At 42.5% G+C, this 17,908-nt stretch overlaps 1 protein-coding gene across 6 annotated transcripts; it reads left to right on the forward strand.

The window, feature by feature from the left end:
- The first annotated feature begins 1,828 nt into the window (after positions 1-1,828).
- Positions 1,829-17,887, forward strand: LOC308394825 (uridine 5'-monophosphate synthase-like). 6 transcript variants are annotated; one of them, XM_080879379.1, is made up of 13 exons: positions 1,968-2,015; positions 2,635-2,816; positions 5,805-5,965; positions 6,969-7,086; positions 7,197-7,366; positions 7,454-7,568; positions 8,763-8,868; positions 8,969-9,072; positions 9,168-9,281; positions 9,361-9,458; positions 9,585-9,674; positions 15,535-15,858; positions 17,726-17,887. In XM_080879379.1, the coding sequence occupies exons 2-11, from the start codon at positions 2,807-2,809 to the stop codon at positions 9,639-9,641; spliced, it is 1,053 nt and encodes a 350-aa protein (XP_080735505.1). In that variant the 5' UTR covers positions 1,968-2,015; positions 2,635-2,806; the 3' UTR covers positions 9,642-9,674; positions 15,535-15,858; positions 17,726-17,887. The 6 variants fall into 6 exon arrangements, with proteins under 6 accessions (XP_080735506.1, XP_080735505.1, XP_080735508.1 ...); XM_080879382.1 differs by having other exon boundaries at positions 9,168-9,224; positions 9,346-9,458; XM_080879378.1 differs by having other exon boundaries at positions 9,168-9,458.
- The last annotated feature ends 21 nt before the right edge of the window (positions 17,888-17,908 follow it).

The raw sequence follows: 17,908 nt of genomic DNA on the forward strand, positions 1-17,908 counted from the left end.
GACTCCAAGGAACAGGGCACTCGAACACATGACAGGGACGACTGTTACTCGCCAAAGACAAAGGAAATCAGAAAGAAGATCGTAGAGGCTCATAATAAGTGGAAAGGCTACACTGCCATTTCCAAGCAATTCACAGTTTGCTGTGGAAAATACTTTACTGAAGACGTATGAAGTGCAATAATTACACCCTGGAAAAGCAAAAGTTCAAAGAAATCATGAAAACCCCCAAATTATCACGAGGTTCATGAATACAAGTATTTAAATGTTTTATTGCATCGAGTCAGAAAAGAAAGCTGACTCGATGACACGACTTCATGTCCACGTGTCTGTGCTGTGAGCCACTGTGAACAAACTGTTTACATGTTTTGATTCCACTTTTTCTGCTACGATCCAAAAGCTCTGTATGCCTTAAAGAAACGCACAGAAATACTTACAGGCTTCAATCATCTGTCTCTTTATTATTTATTAAATCTATATTTAACCAGGAAGATCCCACTGATATTAAAAACATTTTTCAAGGGAGACCTGCAGCAAGTATCTCACAGTTAGAAAAAATGACACATATAGACACAGTCAGCAACAACACACGCAGAAATCAATATAAATTCAGTAAAAAGTGTAAACCTCTCCTTAAAAGTAGTGAAAGAGCTGCATCTTGCATCTTAAACATGTCGCTCTCATTGTTCTACATTCTAATGTTTTGTTTTTCTTTACACACAATGAAATTGTGGGTTTTGTTTTTGATTTGGTTAAATGCAGCTTTTGCAGAGAAATGATGAAAACGTTTTTGACTGTTGTGAAAACTGAAGTGGCTCTAAATCAGTTTTAGTAACTCTGGGGTTCTCAAATTTGTCCTCACAGAGAAAAAACAATCTGCATCCATCTTCCACTATCATCCATTTGCTGTATCCTTTTTGTCTCTGTTATCCAAGGGATTAACAAAATAACTAGCTGCCGCTCACCTTTTACTGCAAACAGCTCTACAATAAAGCAGGTCACCAGTAGAGAAAGAACTTCAAGGTTCAAGGTTCTTTATTTGTCACATGCATAGTTATACAAGTATAACACACAGGGAAATGTAGCCTGACACGCTCCTCGACATGTGGCAAAAATGGGAGGGGGTGTGGGGGGGTTGGAGGAAGAACATTATATATATATATATATAGTATATACATTGGGTAAATGTGCAGCAGTAGCAGCAAGCAGGTGAATTCTGTACATTAATAAGACATCTGACTATTTTACAGAATAGACAATATAAACATATTTAAAATTAAAGGAATTTGAAATGTACATTGTGCCTGGGTTTAGAGTGTCCTTGACCTCATGTCCAAGTCCAATAATTAGATTATTAATTAGCAAAGTTAAGTAAAACAAAACACCCACACAAAACCCACCAATATGACATTTTGCAGCTATTTTCAATGCTGATTCTGTTCTCTGTCTTTAATCCCGCCCAGAAACAAACAATCTTACATTTGCACTGTAGCCCTAAACCCTTCTACATCTGACCTCATAGAGGTTCATGTGAAAATACAATCCGGTGCAGGAAAGTAATTTCTATGCACGATTGACAGTTTTATTGTTTTTTATTGTGTTATTTTGTTGTAAATTAAATCTCAAAAGTACTCAAGAATCATTAAAGGGTTATGGGGAAATGATGATGAGGAAAATCTGTTGGTTGAAGTATTTCCTGCTGAACAAAGGCGTAGATTTGGCATGGACGGAAGGGACATGTCCCCACCAATAATTTGATGTCTTCGAGTAAAGAAAAACTAACCCGATAGAAAGAAAAAAACCCGATCTGTCAGCGTCTCATTCACCCAGCGGTGCAGAAAGAGTTAAATTACGTCCTCTACTGGAGTCCTACGTCATGTGACAAATATGGCAAATGTGATTGGCTGTGCCCTTCAGGGAGCTCTGTTTAGTTTTAGCAGCGGCAAGCCTGCGCTGCGAGGAGGACGACAGCAAAAAGGAAGAACCTGGATATAAGAAAGTAGTTTTCAAAGAAACCTGTAAGTTACTTAAAGTCAAGTTCACTCATAAAATGTGTCCGTCATAATAACGTTACAGGCTATGCTAGGCCATACATGCCAACACTCCCGATTTTTCTGTGGGAATCCCGAATTTCAGTGCCTCTCCAGGAGCCACCATTCTCCCCATATCTCCCGATTTCCCACCTGGACAACAAAATTGAAAAACCATATCCCAGATTGGCCCAGCCAATTCCAGTTTCCAACAATGGCTACTATTACTACAGCTACTTAGTTTTAATATTGCTCTTATTTCTCTTTCTGGGTCGCAAAATAAACTTTTAGCGTCTTTTCAGGCGAGAATGTAGCTGTGTAAACTTCAAATATCTGAGCTCCGGCGAGAGCAGCAAACCCTCGCGGTCTTTCGCTAAAGTTACTTAAATAACTTAAACATGTTATTGTTTGGCCTTTTTCAGTGTTTTATTTGTTCGTGAGTAAATCGGTTTGGCTGAGATTAAAGTTATTAGATTAAATAAAACTTTATTAATCCCTCGGGAGGTTCCTCCGGGGTTTTCACACAGCTGAATAAACAAACAGAAAACTGATTAAACAGAAGAACGAGACGGTCGAGAATTTACGCCAGTGTCCGGTTATATTTTAGATAAAAAGGAGCAGACGGCAGTGTCACTCCACCGAGAGAGCTCGTGACGTAATTCTGAAGGCTGGATCGTCACAGTCGCTCACTTCCGGCCAAACCGGCTTTCGTATGACCCGCCCACTTAGACCGCGAAGGGCGGGTCCTCAGGTGGGCGCAGCTTCCACCTGAGGTCTCAATGTTGGCAAGTATGTGCTGGGCTTGGCCCACATCAGTCTAAAATTGTTTGTAACCATGAATAACGTGATGCCATGTCCACCAGGAGAGACTGGACAGTATAGATGTTGTTGTGTGGGGCTCCAGTAGTCCATGTGTGTTGCTTTAACAGTAGTTCATGTTTAGAATAAACAATCCCAGCTCACTGAGTTGATAGGGGCAATAGTGTGCCTAAAATGTTGCATAATTCTGCTGAGAGATCTTTTACTCTGAAGAAATATTATAAGGAGTATAAGAAGAAATATTGGGGCTTTGTTAAATATGGAAGCTGCATTCTACAACTAGACATAACTGTGGTACAGCCCTACTGTCAGTGTTTACTTGCATTACTTGTATTGTGAACTGTTTCCACAGTTACACAGACTTCTACTTGTGGACTGTAAATCGTGTTAGGACCTTGGTTAGAAACCTTAGGTTATGTTTAACCCACAACAAAATAAAAGTAATTTAGTGCGTTCCACGAAGTGAGTGCACCGTTACTTAAAGAGTTATATTTTAGTCTGAAAGCTGTAAATGATAAAGGTGAAGATTTATTATTTTGTGTAACGCCTTCTTATTGATGCACACACAGCTTTCTGTGTCTGTATCTTGTGAAATCTGGTGATTGTAGACAGAAACACTTCAGGCTCAGCAGTGTTTCTATCTGAAATGCCGTCTCAAGAGTCGCATGTCTCTGTTAACTGCAGGTATTTTCAACACCTGGCTGTTGGCCTGAGGCAGAGGAGAGAAAACAGAGACAATAAGGTCCAAAAAACAAAGAAGGAGGCCCTCTGCTGTTGACGCTCCTTGAAAAGATGCATACATGCATTCACACAAAGACTCAGCCGCTCATGGCAAAAACACAGACAATGAATCTCCTCCTGTTGTTTACAACAACAACATGGAAAATCAGTGAGTTATATTGTTGTTCCACATTGAATAGTATAAGGATGTACCTCAGCATAAATCAGTTCTTATCAAGAAAAATAAAAGTGTAACCAGTAGAATACAGTAGAACAGACGTAAAAACATCTGAACATGGATTAGTTGCAATCTGAATAAAATGCTGCATAATGCAAGTTTGTCTTTGTATGACTTTATTCAGTCAGAAAGACTTACAGCAGAGCTTCACTGTGTTTACTTATTGGGACAGACTGAGAACGTGGGTTTTAGTTTGAGATCTGTTGGTCTTGTTTTGTAACTTGTAACTCACGTCTGAACCGAGTTTAGCTTTTGTTTTGCAAATCAGCGACACTAAAATGTAACTGTATTCTGACTTTGGAGACACAGAATACAAATATGAAGTAAATATGAATAAAAGTGTCAGGTTAAACTTGGAGGCCATTATTAAGCAGTCTAGCCTGTAACCTCACAGTACGATGAACAACAACTTCATGCTGAAGACTTTAAAAATGTCCAGAATAGCTTCAGAAAACAAAAACGTATTCTCTTTTTGCAGAACATGAGCTTCTGATGGTTTCATCCACTGATCTCTGTCTCACATTCATTGCCAACACCCCTCAGCACTTCTTTATGTTGAGGTGTTAATGAAACATGTCTGCCATCAGCTTATTTTAACTTTCACAAACAACGACTCTTTCTACCAGGCTTCATCACACATGCTCACTGACCTACGCGACGTTTTATCTGTAAACATTAAATGCTCTCAAAACATACATTGACGCTTTTATTCTGAAACATTTGGCGCAAGGCTTCCAGGTAGCGCTTCCACTGACAGTTTAATCCTGAAGCTCCACGACGTGAACGGAGTGAAGTTCGGAGAATACAAGCTGAAGAGCGGCCTGCTGGCACCCATTTATATCCACCTGAGGGTGCTCGTGTCCCACCCCGCGCTCACGCACCAGGTAACCACGTGCTGCCTTCATGACTGCACAGCATACTGACTTCAGAACAGCTGAAAGCGATACCGGACACAGGAAACGTCTGCTGGATGCACTTTCTGAAGGCAAATGTGTCTGTGTAGGCACTCGTCAGCTCCTGTGTAACATTAATACTCGCGGTTTGTTTTACAGTAATTTAGCAGACTTAATGGTTGAGTTTCAGGGAACTCCTCCTTTCACACAGCGTAAGGCAGTTCAAACAGATCAGACTGGACCTGTCAGCAGCTAATCACTCACTCAAGCCTCAATGATGTTTATATGAATCAGCAGCTTTCTGCAGCTCCTCTTCAGGTCACTCAGGATAAGATAAGGCTCATGTGTTTATTTGTGTTGCTTCACAATCCAGGAACAAAAAATCAGTACAGTAACTCTGTCACCTTCACTCTCTCTCAGCCCCAAGAATGGCAGCGACTCTCCTGCCAGTAAGAAGCTGGAGCTTAGTTATTCAGAAAGAGCCGAGTTAGGAAGTATGTAGTTTTAAAACTTTAATTATTTAAAGTCTGTGAAGGTTCTCAGTCATCCAGGTCATCGTAGCCAAAGGAGCTTGCAAAGAAAAGCGTCTGGACTTCTTTAAGTTACTTGAAGACGTTTCACCTCTCATCCGAGAAGCTTCTTCAGTTCTAAGGTCAAATGGTGGAGAGTCCCAGATATAAACCTAGTGGGAGTTTCCCCCCACAGAGGGACAAAAGGACCCCCTGATGATCCTCTAATCGCCTGAGCCAAGGTGTGAAACTGGGTGTGGGACCCAATCAGTCAGAGTTTTGGGTGAGTTCATTGTGAAACCTGGCCCCACCTTATCATGCGAATTCCTGAGATCAGATGGCCCAGGATGTGAGTGGGTGTTAAGGCGTCTGGGAAGGGAACTCAAAACTGGATTATAGATGGCAGAGAGTTGGTGTCGTAAACCCCCGCCTCTGTTCAAAGATGGTCGCTCACAGTGGACATAGATGGCTTCTTTCACTCCTCTTTCAAACCATCTGTCCTAATTTAATTATTTAAAGTTCAAACAGAGACTGGTGGTGTTTTCTTTGGTTTCTCATTTTCTGTTCCTTCTTCATTTGTTCCTTCTTTTATCTGCAGACATTTACCTTCTAGCATCAAAGCTGCTGAAGATTATGGAGGAGAAGCAGTCCAACCTTTGTGTGTCTGCTGATGTAACCAACAGCGAGGAGCTGCTGCAGCTGGCCGAGTCGCTCGGTCCAAAGATCTGCATGCTGAAGACCCATGCAGACATCCTGGAGGTACAGCAGGATCAGAATCAGAATCAGAATACTTTATTGATTCCTGGGGGAAATTATTTTTTGTTACAGTGCTCCATTATAAACCAACATTAAGACAAGACAGACAATACGCTAACTAAGAATAGTATAATATATACATATATATATATACATACATACATAAGTCACTCATAAATAAATATTTGGAAAAGAAACATGTGTAGCTGTAGCAGCAAACAGTGTGTTAAGTGGATGCGTTGTACAGGGAGATGGCCACAGGCAGGAAAGATTTCCTGTGTCGTTCAGTGGTGCTTTTCGGTAATCTCAGTCTCTCACTGAACGTGCTCCTGTGACTGACCAACATGTCATGGAGTGGGTGGGAGGTGTTATCCAACATTGTCTTTATCTTGGACAGCATCCGCCTCTCCGACACCACCTTGAGGGAGTCCAGCTCCATCCCCACAACCTTGCTGGCCTTACGGATTAGTTTATTGAGTCTGTTGGCATCTGCGACCCTCAGCCTGCTCCCCCAGCATGCAACAGCATAGAGGATCGCACTGGCCACAACAGACTCATAGAAAATCCTCAGCATTTTCTGGCAGATGTTGAAGGACCTCAGACCTCAGTCGCCTCAAAAAATAGAGACGACTCTGGCCCGTCCTGTAAAGTGCTGTGGTGTTTTTAGCCCAGTCCAGTTTATTGTCAATGTGAACTCCAAGGTATTTATAGTCCTCCACAATGTCAACACTGACCCCCTGGATTGAAACAGGGGTCAAGTGTTTCCTGGTCTTCCTGAAGTCCACGATCAGTTCCTTGGTCTTTGCCACGTTGAGCTGCAGATGATTCTGCTCACACCACGTGACAAAGGAGTCGACCACAGCCCGGTACTCTGTCTCATCATCCCTGCTGATGCATCCAACCACCGCAGAGTCATCAGGAAACTTCTGAAGATGGCAGGTCAACTCAAACCTTGAGTCTGTACATGTAACAAACAAGCTGATGGTTTTTTCCATATGTGTTACAGGACTACACATCAGCCTTCATTCAGAACATGCAAGCCTTAGCAGAGAAACACAACTTCCTCATCTTTGAAGATCGCAAGTTTGCTGACATCGGGAACACAGTCAAGCGTCAGTATGATGGTGAGACGATTTCACACTTTCTTTTTGTCGTGTAAATTCAGGATAACTTAAAAATCATGTTGTTTATATCCAAAGTATTTGAACGCTGTGATCTTCTGTCTTTTCTCCAGGTGGTTTGTACCAGATTTCCTCCTGGTCCCACATAGTGAATGCCCACGCAGTGCCGGGAGTGGTGAAAGGTCTGAGCGCTGTAGGAAAGCCTCTGGGCCGAGGCTGTTTGCTCATAGCTCAGATGAGCTCCCAGGGAACCCTGGCTGCTGGTGAATACACAAAGGCTGCGGTGAGCACAACTGTGTGGGACTTGTTCTCAGTTTGTTTACATGTGCTTTGTGTTCTTTTCAGCTTACAGCTGTTTTGTGTTTCACAGGTGCAAATGGCAGAGGAGCACTCGGACTCTGTGATGGGGTTTATCTGTGGCTCCAAGCTCACAGAGAGGCCAGAGTTCATCCACATGACCCCCGGGGTGCAGATGCAGGCTGGAGGTAAATCTGACTGCGTTTGTTGAACTTTTTCCACTTTTATTCATAAATTCACACTAGAAGAACTACAAAGTGAGGTGTGCACACAGTGTTGATATGAAATCCACCCTACTGAAGATACATGGATACACAGTGCATGCTTTTAGTGGTACATCCTTTGTTGTTGTAACTCGTGGAGCCCCGTCCTACACAGACTGTACACCTGAAGGTGAAGCCTGCACCGTGTCTGATCAGGAGATCCAGAGATTTGTGTGAAGTCGTTCTCTGTTTGTAAAGTTCAGGTCAAACTGCACCTCAGACAACCTTGAAGTCTGCTTTTTGCCATGACTCATTTCTAACACATGGTGGTGCTGTAGTACATCAAACAAGCTACAGCTATTGCTGCTCTCCCAAAGTCTGCAGCAGTCTCCCCCTTTAACCCCATTTCCCTCGCATAATCTCCTCAGGGATTAATAAAGTATTCTGAAATAATTCTGACTTGAGATTCAAAGTGCAGCTGTAACAGGAGCTGTGCAGGTAAACTGAGTGTTTGTAGGCAGCGTGTAATGATGTACACGGTAATGTTTGCGTCTGATATCACTGCCACATTAAGGTTTGCACTTGCAGGCTGTTCTTGGCAGGTGTGTATTTTACCGTTGATCTGCTGCTTTAAACGTTTCTGATTCTCTTTAATTTGTCCTCGATCCCTCAGCTTTGTGAACGGTCTGCCGAGCACTGTTGTGTTTCACCGCTGAGCTGTAATCTACAAACAGCAGTCTCACTGTTTGGGTGAATATAGTGAAGTTTGATGCTTAATTTTGCAGTGAAACATGTTTCTTGGATGGAAAAGAGACTATATAGCAACACAAGCTGTTCGTGGTGGAAGAATAAGTTTTATATGTCAGATTACACTGTAAGAGAACTTCAAGCTTTATACTGGTGTCAGTTTTTAAAGTGTTTTTCACTTTTTTTAACTTCTTTCTGAGAAACAGGAAAAATCGTAAACTAAGGTGGAAACTGTGCTGGGATCTCACCTGCTGGTTTTTAACACTTTTTCTCTGCTCTGTTCAGGAAAATCCTCCCACACACCCACTCACTGTTAAACTGGGTTATGTAAAGCTACTGGTTTAACAAAATGATTTCCCACTCTGGAGAACCGATGTGACTGTTCTCCTCAGTGGTAAAGCAGCTGTCTCTACTCCTGTGTCTCTGTCTCAGGTGGTCCCCGTCCCGTCCAGGTGATCATCACAGAATCAGGAAGCCAACCAGACTCCCTATTCAGTGGATCATCACCCAGTACATCCTTAAATGGAGAGCTGATAGGGTTTGTTTTTTTAGATTTGTTTCCTCTTCCTCCATGATTGGGCTAAACTTAATGTCTTTTTTTCATTTGTAATAATTTCAGCCTGTAAACTGTCTCTCAGCCAATTATCTCACAGCCCGAGGAGAGAGGTGGCAGTTCCTGGCCATCTAAACTCCTACACCATCTCTGTTATGAATTTTGACTTCACCACCACTTATGGATCGTGTAAGTTAAGAGAGGCTGGCTGAGTCACCTCAGTGAATGCATGTATGAGACTGTCCTGAGTAACGAATCTCTGACTTTCTCTGTTTGTCCTGTAGTCTGTGAGCGATATGACCTCCAGCAGCCTTGGACACAGTTTCAGGTTTCAGAGTGGAGTACGGGCTCATTGAGCACCTGTTGTTCTTGGCAGGGTCAGATTCAGACATTTACAAGTTCAGTTCAAAAGTGTTGTGTGTTGAAATCTTGCCTGATTACAACTTCTCCTGCTCATCACAGATTTGTTTCTGTCAGATGTGTCCTGCACAGCTACCTCTGGTACACTGTTAATGTCTGCGAGGTTACTGAGGGAGGCGAGGACAACCTCATTCTTACTACTTGACAAACAACAGGTGCGAACACTCGTACTTTAAGTTCTGACTCCATTTCTGGTTTTATTTCTCGTCATCTTAATTTTAAAAATAAGTGCAGCCAGACTGAAATACAGTTTGTGTCATGCATCAACGTTTGTTTCATAGAAGCTGATGATCCCAAGGAGCAAGAAGTGGAGGAAGTGGGAGATGCATCCATCATGATCAGCTGGGAAAAACCACTGGCTCCTGTCACTGGTAAGCTACGCTAACATCTTCAGTCGCTGGCTACTGAACTCATCGGCCTGCACACGGGCGACTGTGTGGTCGTCCTTTGTGAAGGTGATGTGCTCTACACTCCATCAGTAGAAGGTGAAATCACAGAGCTGAATCTCAAAGGTTTCCTTGGTCAAAGGTCTGAGTGACCTTTGACCAAGGAAACCTGTAAACCATCAACACGAATGAACCTGCTTCAGCTGCTGCTCCTTACTCCCCACAGCCTCCACTGATGGATGTGTCAGCTCACCTGTACTGTAGCCGTGGGGAGGGCGATGGAGAGGTGAAGCTGAGAACCAGATCATAAAGTCCTCTGTGTGCACAGCCCACCCGCCTGACTTCATCAGCTGCTACATGTTGCTTCCATCTCTCCCTGGATGTGTCTTCTCTCTTTCATTCTTTTCCTGTGGGATCGTTGCCCACTCTCTCTCTGACTTTCAGGCTGACTTTTCCACATGTTCACGTTTCACAATAAAAGCCTGGTTAAAGCCTTGATTCTACTTTGCTGTGGACACGGCTGAGGAGTCCTTCCTGTTAGAAGAAGCAGCATGTTTGTGATAGATGGACACATGAAGCTAACACGGCACATCTTTGTGAGTCTGCAGCATGTTGACACACATGTCAGTGTTGTACAGATCTGAGAGCAGCACAAACAAACTCCATCAAAGTGATTTGTGCTGTTGCAGAGCTGTGTGACTGCATTTGTCTTCATCATGGACACATTTCTACAAATGGGACTAAACATGTGACCCTCTGCACATCCATGGGCTCAGGGGCAACAGTGCTGGATGCAGCTTGTATTGTGGCTCCTCCCCCTTGACCTCCGTGTTAGCTTCAGGTCAGTTTAGCTGTGTTTCCTCCAAATCCCAGAATTCCTGAGGAGCAGGGATATGTGGGGCTGGGCTCTGAACACTCAGGGTGAGGACTGAGTGAAGAGCTACAGGACAAAGTTTCAGCGCTGCGCTCACAGCTTTGAGACGTCCAATCAGCAACTGGTCCTGATAACATCTCCCCTCTCATTCCACATACATGAAGACTGCTAGAAGCAGCTATCAGCCACATCAGGCTCACATCATGCTTGCTATTAAACATGCTGCAGTCTGCAGTAAACTCCCTGCCACAAAGCTTTGAATCCCCTCCAAATGCACCTGTAACAAGGTCACCTGCAGAAATAACTGTGTCCACGGGCAGAGTCACCAACACTCTGCACCAGAGCTAAACCTGCTTTGGAGCTAAAAAGCTGCTGTCAGGGTTTCCTGCAGAGCTTCAAATGTGGAGACTGAAAGCTGTGGACGGTTTCTTCTCCTCCATCAACAGCATTTAAGAGTGTAAGAATGGTTATCTGTGTGAGAGGTACTGTGAATGTTTTCTGTGAATGAAGATCAGTGTAGTCCATCCATCCACTTAAAGGCTGAGATCCAAAGTGTAATGGCATCAATATATTCTAATGGTTTCTGTCATTACTCAGACTGCTGGGTGAGCTCCATTGACTCAGAGCAGAAAGACAGAGAGAGAGTGCAACAACAGACAGCATCCGTGGCTTTGAGCATGAAAACAAAGCAGGTAGAAAATATTCAGCTGTAACTCTGATCTCTAGTTTTTCTGCTTTCAACACAAAATGTTATTTGTTGGCTTGCTTGACTCCATCTGACCTGCACACTGCACAGGCAGGAACTCTTTTCTTAACAATCCTCACTACAAATAGATTTTTTTCCCTGCTTTTGTTCCCACCGAGCTTCTGGTGTAAGTATGTCATGAACACAGAGAAAGAGGAGCAGCAGAGTGTAGAGCAGAACAAAGGTCTGAATAAAGATAAAGAGAGTTTCTTCAATATCTGAACTACCACGTGTCTCCTCATGGTTTATGATACAAATGTGGTCATTCTCATTAGACAAATTCATCATAAATGCAGACTTAAAGGCCTCAGCATGTCTGTATGTGACAGCCCTGATCCCTCACAGGCTGAGTGTGAACACTCTCACACTGGAACTGAGCCAGAAGAGCTTTCTCATGAAAACTGGGCGACTTTCATTTCCTCGTCACATTTATGCAATAATGTTGCTCAACTGATCAGATTAAAGGTGGCTGTTTTTTAAAAGTAACATTATTTAACACTAAGAAACGTAAAGCTTTTAGTCCACCATCATTTTTCTTTTGTGCATTACAAGATTTAAAAAATATATTTTGTTAATTTTTCCAAATCAAACTTTATCTGCCAATAAGGAAACACAAACAGATTTTTTTTTTATTAAATTTTTGCATACATTTACTCCCAAATATAAGTTTCTCTATAACAAATATGCCAATAATTTAGAGTCTTTAAAAGGGGAAAACTGATTTGGTCAGATTCGTTACAAACAGCTGCTCAAACCATCACAACCCGAGGACGTAAATTACTACGTAACGTTTGTTTGTCCAGAGATTTTCAGACCATTGGTGGGCTCGGGTCCAGCCAACCTGACGTCACATCAGTCTCACTCTCACTCTCTGACTCTGAAGTTTGGAGTTAAGAAATGTCTGCTGTCAGTGTCTCGCTCGGCTCAACTTTGCTGTTTTTCAGCGTCTTCGTGGTCGTCTCTGCAGGTGAGATTTACTGTTAGATGATGCCCTTCTGAGAAAACGATAAGTAAAGTAGACGAAGACGAAACGAGGCTGAGTTAACATCTGTAATCCAGCTGTGACAGAAACTAAGAAGTGTAATGTGTTGTGGAGCAGGGAAATTATTTTACTGCTATTGTTAAATAATTATCAACAGTACCATTGCATTAAAAATATAATCTGGAGTTTATATTGCATTTAGAGGTTTAAACAGTGGGTCTTTTAGAAAGGCTAAAAGTCACAGGCTGACAGGAAACAAGGCTTGCAGAGAAATTGCAGAAGTGAAAGCAGGAAGTTATTTTGAGCAGCAGGCTAAGACGAGGCTTTAACAATGTAACAGCTAGCTTTAAGAAGGCCTTAAGATGTTTATGCATACAATGATGATGTTAACCTTGTATTTCAGATGCAGTTATAACTATTTTGTACACATTGCATATCTGTGCTTATTTGAGTTGATGTTCAGGTTCTTTAAAGGTTTGAAGCTTCACTGACGCGACTGTTCAGGTGATACATGTTGAGGGAAAACTAGAACATAGAAGGAAATGGCAATACAGGCTTACAAAACACTTATATCTGTCTCTCTGTCTGGTTAGAGGTCAGGAGCTAGTCCCCGAGGTGAAACAGGGTGCAATTGTGGTTAGCACACAGACACAGACACACATACACTCAGTTAGAGAGAATCATTTATAGGGGAAAGTTTAATTATGTTTTGCTGATGTTGCAAAAGAGCAGTTTGTCGCAGAACTGCTGCTGAGGTGTCAAGATGACAAGCGAGCATCCGGCAGTGACAGGATGCACCTGTTATGAAGATGGAAGACGAGGCTCTTTTAAAAACTGTGTTAAAAGGTCATTGTGGTTTTGATCTGACGTATGTCTATATCCTGTCTGTGACGTTAAAGGGGCGTCATTAAATTTAAGCCCTGACAGTATAAAAATCTGTGTATGCTTTGATTAAGTCGAAGACCACTTGCTGTCTGCGTACAGAGTGTTCTTCCCACATGTGTATTCATTAAAAATCAATTGTTTGACCAAGAGCTTCTGGACCAATGGTTGTTTGTACTCTCCTTCCTCAATTTTTGAACCTTAACAGTGTGTGTCAGTGTGGTGTGTTGTAGAGTCAGGAGTCAGGATGCAGCTACAAAGCTTCTTGTTCAGTGTATACAAACAGCTGTAGCTCCATAAAGGCAGCATGCAGAGACTCAGTGTCTGATAATGAGAGGCTGCTTTCTCTCACACATGTTCACGTTTCACGAGCACGTGTTGTTGTTCTGTGGAAGCAGAAGTTGGCTAGGTTCACAGTTCACAATGTTATGCCCTTCCCTTGAAGGGAAATGTATTCCGGGCTGTGGGGAGGATGTGCGGGACGGCCCGCCCTCGCCGTGTGTGTGTGTGTGTGTGTGTGTGTGAGTGTGAGAGAGAGAGAGGAAGGGAGTGGGGGAAAGGGATTACGAGTAGCTACCGAAGAAAAACGGCATAACAGGAAACACAAACACCGCAGTTTTACATGTGCACTTCTTTGGGGGGGAATTTGATGTCCATACAGACAGTGTTGACTTGTAAATCATTAATTAACAATTTTGTGCTTAAAGTGCTTTGAAATTCTTTGGCAATATTGTAGACAATATTAAACTTAATCATGATATCGGCCTCCTCTGTAGTGATGGGATTTCCAACTATTTTTAGAGAACCGGCTCTTTCGGCTCGACTCACTAAAAAGAGCCGACTCTTCCGACTCCCAACCGTCTATTCAGTTGGTTTTGTTGCTTTAATTAATTCATTATTAACAACAATATAAAATTATGCACAAAAGGAATTACTAACGTAAAAAAATACCGTGGTTTTATTTATATATGTTTATGTATAAATATAGACAAAGCACGTGCAAACTCCAAAACGCATTTCTAGCGTCAACTGAACTTCCAAAACAGAGCTGCCCAGACCACTTAAATTACACAATTGAAAGCATATGTGTGTTGTTTGTGTATTTATACACAAGCACTCATATAAATTTTCAGCTTTTTCCTTTTAAACCAGTTTAAAGTGAAACAACACAAAACACTGCAAACCACAACGCAATTAAATATGAAGTTAAAATATGAAAACAAAAAGAAGATGCATATTCTCTGTCATATGGGCCTGCATGAATAAACTTTCTGAATCCATAAGCACAAGGCTCGCGTGCAGAGTGAAGCGAAAAAAAAAGTGCGAGAGAGAGGGTGAGAGAAAAAAAAAAAAACCCGGCTTGCGTCGTTCACTTCAAAGATCCGGCTCTAAGAGCTGTTTCGTTCGCAACTGAAACATCACTACTCCTCTGACGACCTGTTTGCTGTTGCATGCCGCTGAAAGGCAATGGGGGGAGGGGACACTTGGGCAGTGCATTTATCACGGCTTATGGTGTGTTTTCTGGATACACTGTGCTTTATCTAGCGTTCAGAGGTTAATGGCTCTGTGTCAGAGCACTGGTTATGAATTTTAGACGGACCAGGCCTTAACCAAAAAGTTATCAATAGTTCTTTTCATCTTTTCTTATTACCCACAGCTACATCCACTTCTGTCAGGCCTAGGCTACTCACTTGGACTGGGTATCATCACTGATTTCTATAATCCATTAGATTCTGATTCACAAGGTTTTGATTCAAATCATTTTTGCCTCAGACAGTCAGAAATATTATAATTCTGATCATTTATCAGCACTGATACATGTGAGACTTCATCAGAGGTGGGAACATCACAGCAGATGCCTTTGTGTCAAAGTAACTGAGAATAAAACACAGAAAAACATGAATGAGGTTTTCCTGGCCTGGCTTTTTATAGCAGATAGCCTTAAAAATAAAAGACAGTGGCCAAGAGCGGTGTACACAACAGTAGACTGGTGGGTAATAAGCCAATGAATAATGCAGAAAATCAGAGATTTGAGACGGGAAACTGTCCTTGAAGTGCGTCACTTGACAGCGCGCTCCTTACTATGGATCGGGGCCGTGGATCTGGTGAGGTAACAATAAGCTAGCTAGTTAAAAGTTAGCATAAGTTACCATGGTGATACACTCATATTAGATGCGAACCACTTTCTTAGCACTGAAAACCCAATGTTAACAATGAACCCAAATGCTGCTTTATAGTACAGGACACTGATGGATGTTAAGATGTTAAAATTACTTAAAGTAAACAACATATTTAAAGTAATGCTGCTCATAATTGTATGTTGACCTTTAACCTCTCTGCTCTATGTTGTTTTTTCTTTCAGTCCAGATAAACATCACAACCGAGTCTGGACAGGACGTCACTCTGCCATGTCGAGTTACAAATAACATCACAGCTGTAGAGTGGAGCAGAGCGGGCCTGGGACAGAAAAATGTCTTTTTGTACCAAGATGGGCGTTTTGTTCCAAACAACCAGCATCCATCATATAAGAACCGAGTGGCTCTCAGAGGGATGAAGGATGGAGACGCGTCTTTGATCCTGAAGAAAGCGACCACTGCTGACTCTGGAACATACAAGTGTCGTGTCTTTTTGAGAGAAACAGGCTCATGGAAGTTCACCATCATCAACCTGAGAGTTGATCCTCCAGGTGAGTGAGTAGAGTCGAGTGTGTGATCAGAGGTGAAGCTGCTTCCTGGTTGTTGATGTTTGTTTGCTGTATGGATGAGCTGGTGGATGTCAGAGGTTGACAGCACATGATTTTGTTCTATGGAAGCTAACAGGTTGTAGTTTCTGACACTTTGCGAATATAGCATGAGGCACAAATTTACCCAGAGATGGTCCTTAGTGACCTGGGCCCTGTTCTAGGAAGTGATATCAACATCCAGGGTATGCTGAGTTTATTCAAACTGACATTGGACGTCAGGATAATCAGTCAGGGGATAAAAAGACATTGATTAAATACTGACTCTGTGCTGTTTGAGATTAAATACAAAACCTGAATTCAAACTTTGTCTTTGTCAAAATTTAATATGAGCTCGACAAGCAAAGTGCAGGTACTTTGTTTTCGATCACTACAACTGTTTTAAAATGTCTTTGCTTCTAACGGAATATAAAAATAGAAAATCACAGGATAAAGTTGAATCTAAAATTTGACATTATTTATTATTTATTACTGATGCTCATCAGGGAAACGAAGACATTAGACCCAATTACAAACAAAACAAAATTAGACCCTCCCATTCTTTGCACGGAGAGGACTGAGGGATCATCCAGGAGTAGTTATGCTATTTATTTTCTGGAGAACTGAATGGTCCATAGATGTTTCAAACCTGATGATCTCTAATCTGGATCTTAATCTGATCCAAAGCAGATTATGTTATTATGATGATAAGATTATCTTCACAGCATAAGTTAAGTTAGCTAGTTAAACGTTAGCACTAGTTACCATGGCAGTGCACTGTTGTAAGAGGCAAACCACCTTCTGTCATGGTCCCGAGTCTGAGGACTCTTTATATTATTCTATGTTCTTGTTTATTCTGTTATGTCTTGTGTGTAGGTGTGCTGTGTGTTAGAGTTTTGTTTTATACCTGCCTGTGTTCCCTCTGTCTGTCCATGGTGTCACTGTGTCTGCTCGTGAGTCTGTCTGTTCAGTTCAGTGTTTTGTCTGGTCCCCTGTCTGTTAGTTTCCTGTTTTATTCTGAAAGTCCTTGTCTTATGCGAGTGTGTTCAGATTGCGTTCCCCTGCCTCGTCAGCTGTGATTTCTCCCAGCTGTGTCCTCTCCTGTCTCCCATCCCTTTATCACTGCTGTGTGTATTTACAGTGTGTGTCTGCCTGTGCTCGTCGTCACGTCGTCTGTGTTACTGCGTGTTAATCAGTGTTTCTCCGCGTCTCTGTGCCCAGGCTTCTTCATCTGCCATCTCTGTGTATGTCCCATTGTACTTATGTTTTCACTTTGTTAGTTTTTTCCCAGTTTAGGTTTATGTTCAGTTCTGCCCTCACCTTGGTTATTGTTCACTGTAAATAAAACTCACTCGCACCTCCGCCACTGTCTGCTATTTGTATCCTCCTTCTCACTTCTGACAAACATTGGACCCAACCCCTACGTTGCCTCCTGAGGATGCACCCATGTCCCATTTTCAGGCTGTGTCCAGCCGGTACCGCATGGCGTAGGGCTCGACCACCAGACATTCACCCCCGGGCCTGGCTCTGGTGCAGAGCGCTATCCCAAGCAGGGGAACCCTTGGGGGGAACCTTCTAAAAGGTGTCCTATAAATGTCTCTTATTCTGGTTCCTCACTGAGGACCAATTTCCCATAGGAGACCCCATCATGGAGCGAAATGTCCAAGACAACATAGCCCCTGGGATCCCAGGGACACACACAGTCTCCTTTACCACCATAAGGTGGCAATTCACAGGGGAGAAATAAACAACAATTAAACAAAAGGTCAATAATTCTGCGCATAATTGTACGATGACCGTTAACCTCCCCGCCCTGTGTTGTTTCCTCTTCTAGTCCAGATAAACATCATAGCTGTGTCTGGACAGGACGTCACTCTGCCCTGTCGAGTTACAAATAACATCACAGCTGTACTGTGGAGCAGAGCTGGCCTGGGACAGAAAAACGTCTTTTTGTACCAGGATGGCCGGTTTGTTCCAAACAACCAGCATCCATCATATAAGAACCGAGTGGCTCTCA

This window comes from Rhamphochromis sp. 'chilingali' (assembly GCF_963969265.1).
Source record: "Rhamphochromis sp. 'chilingali' genome assembly, chromosome: 1".
NCBI classification, from domain to species: domain Eukaryota; kingdom Metazoa; phylum Chordata; class Actinopteri; order Cichliformes; family Cichlidae; genus Rhamphochromis; species Rhamphochromis sp. 'chilingali'.

Excerpts from the sequence above, each read along its gene's own strand:
- LOC308394825 (XM_080879378.1), top strand. Across the intron at positions 7,367-7,453 it reads GTGAATACACAAAGGCTGCG|GTGCAAATGGCAGAGGAGCA; the intron begins GTGAGCACAACT and ends TGTGTTTCACAG. Across the intron at positions 9,073-9,167 it reads CACCACCACTTATGGATCGT|TCTGTGAGCGATATGACCTC; the intron begins GTAAGTTAAGAG and ends TTTGTCCTGTAG.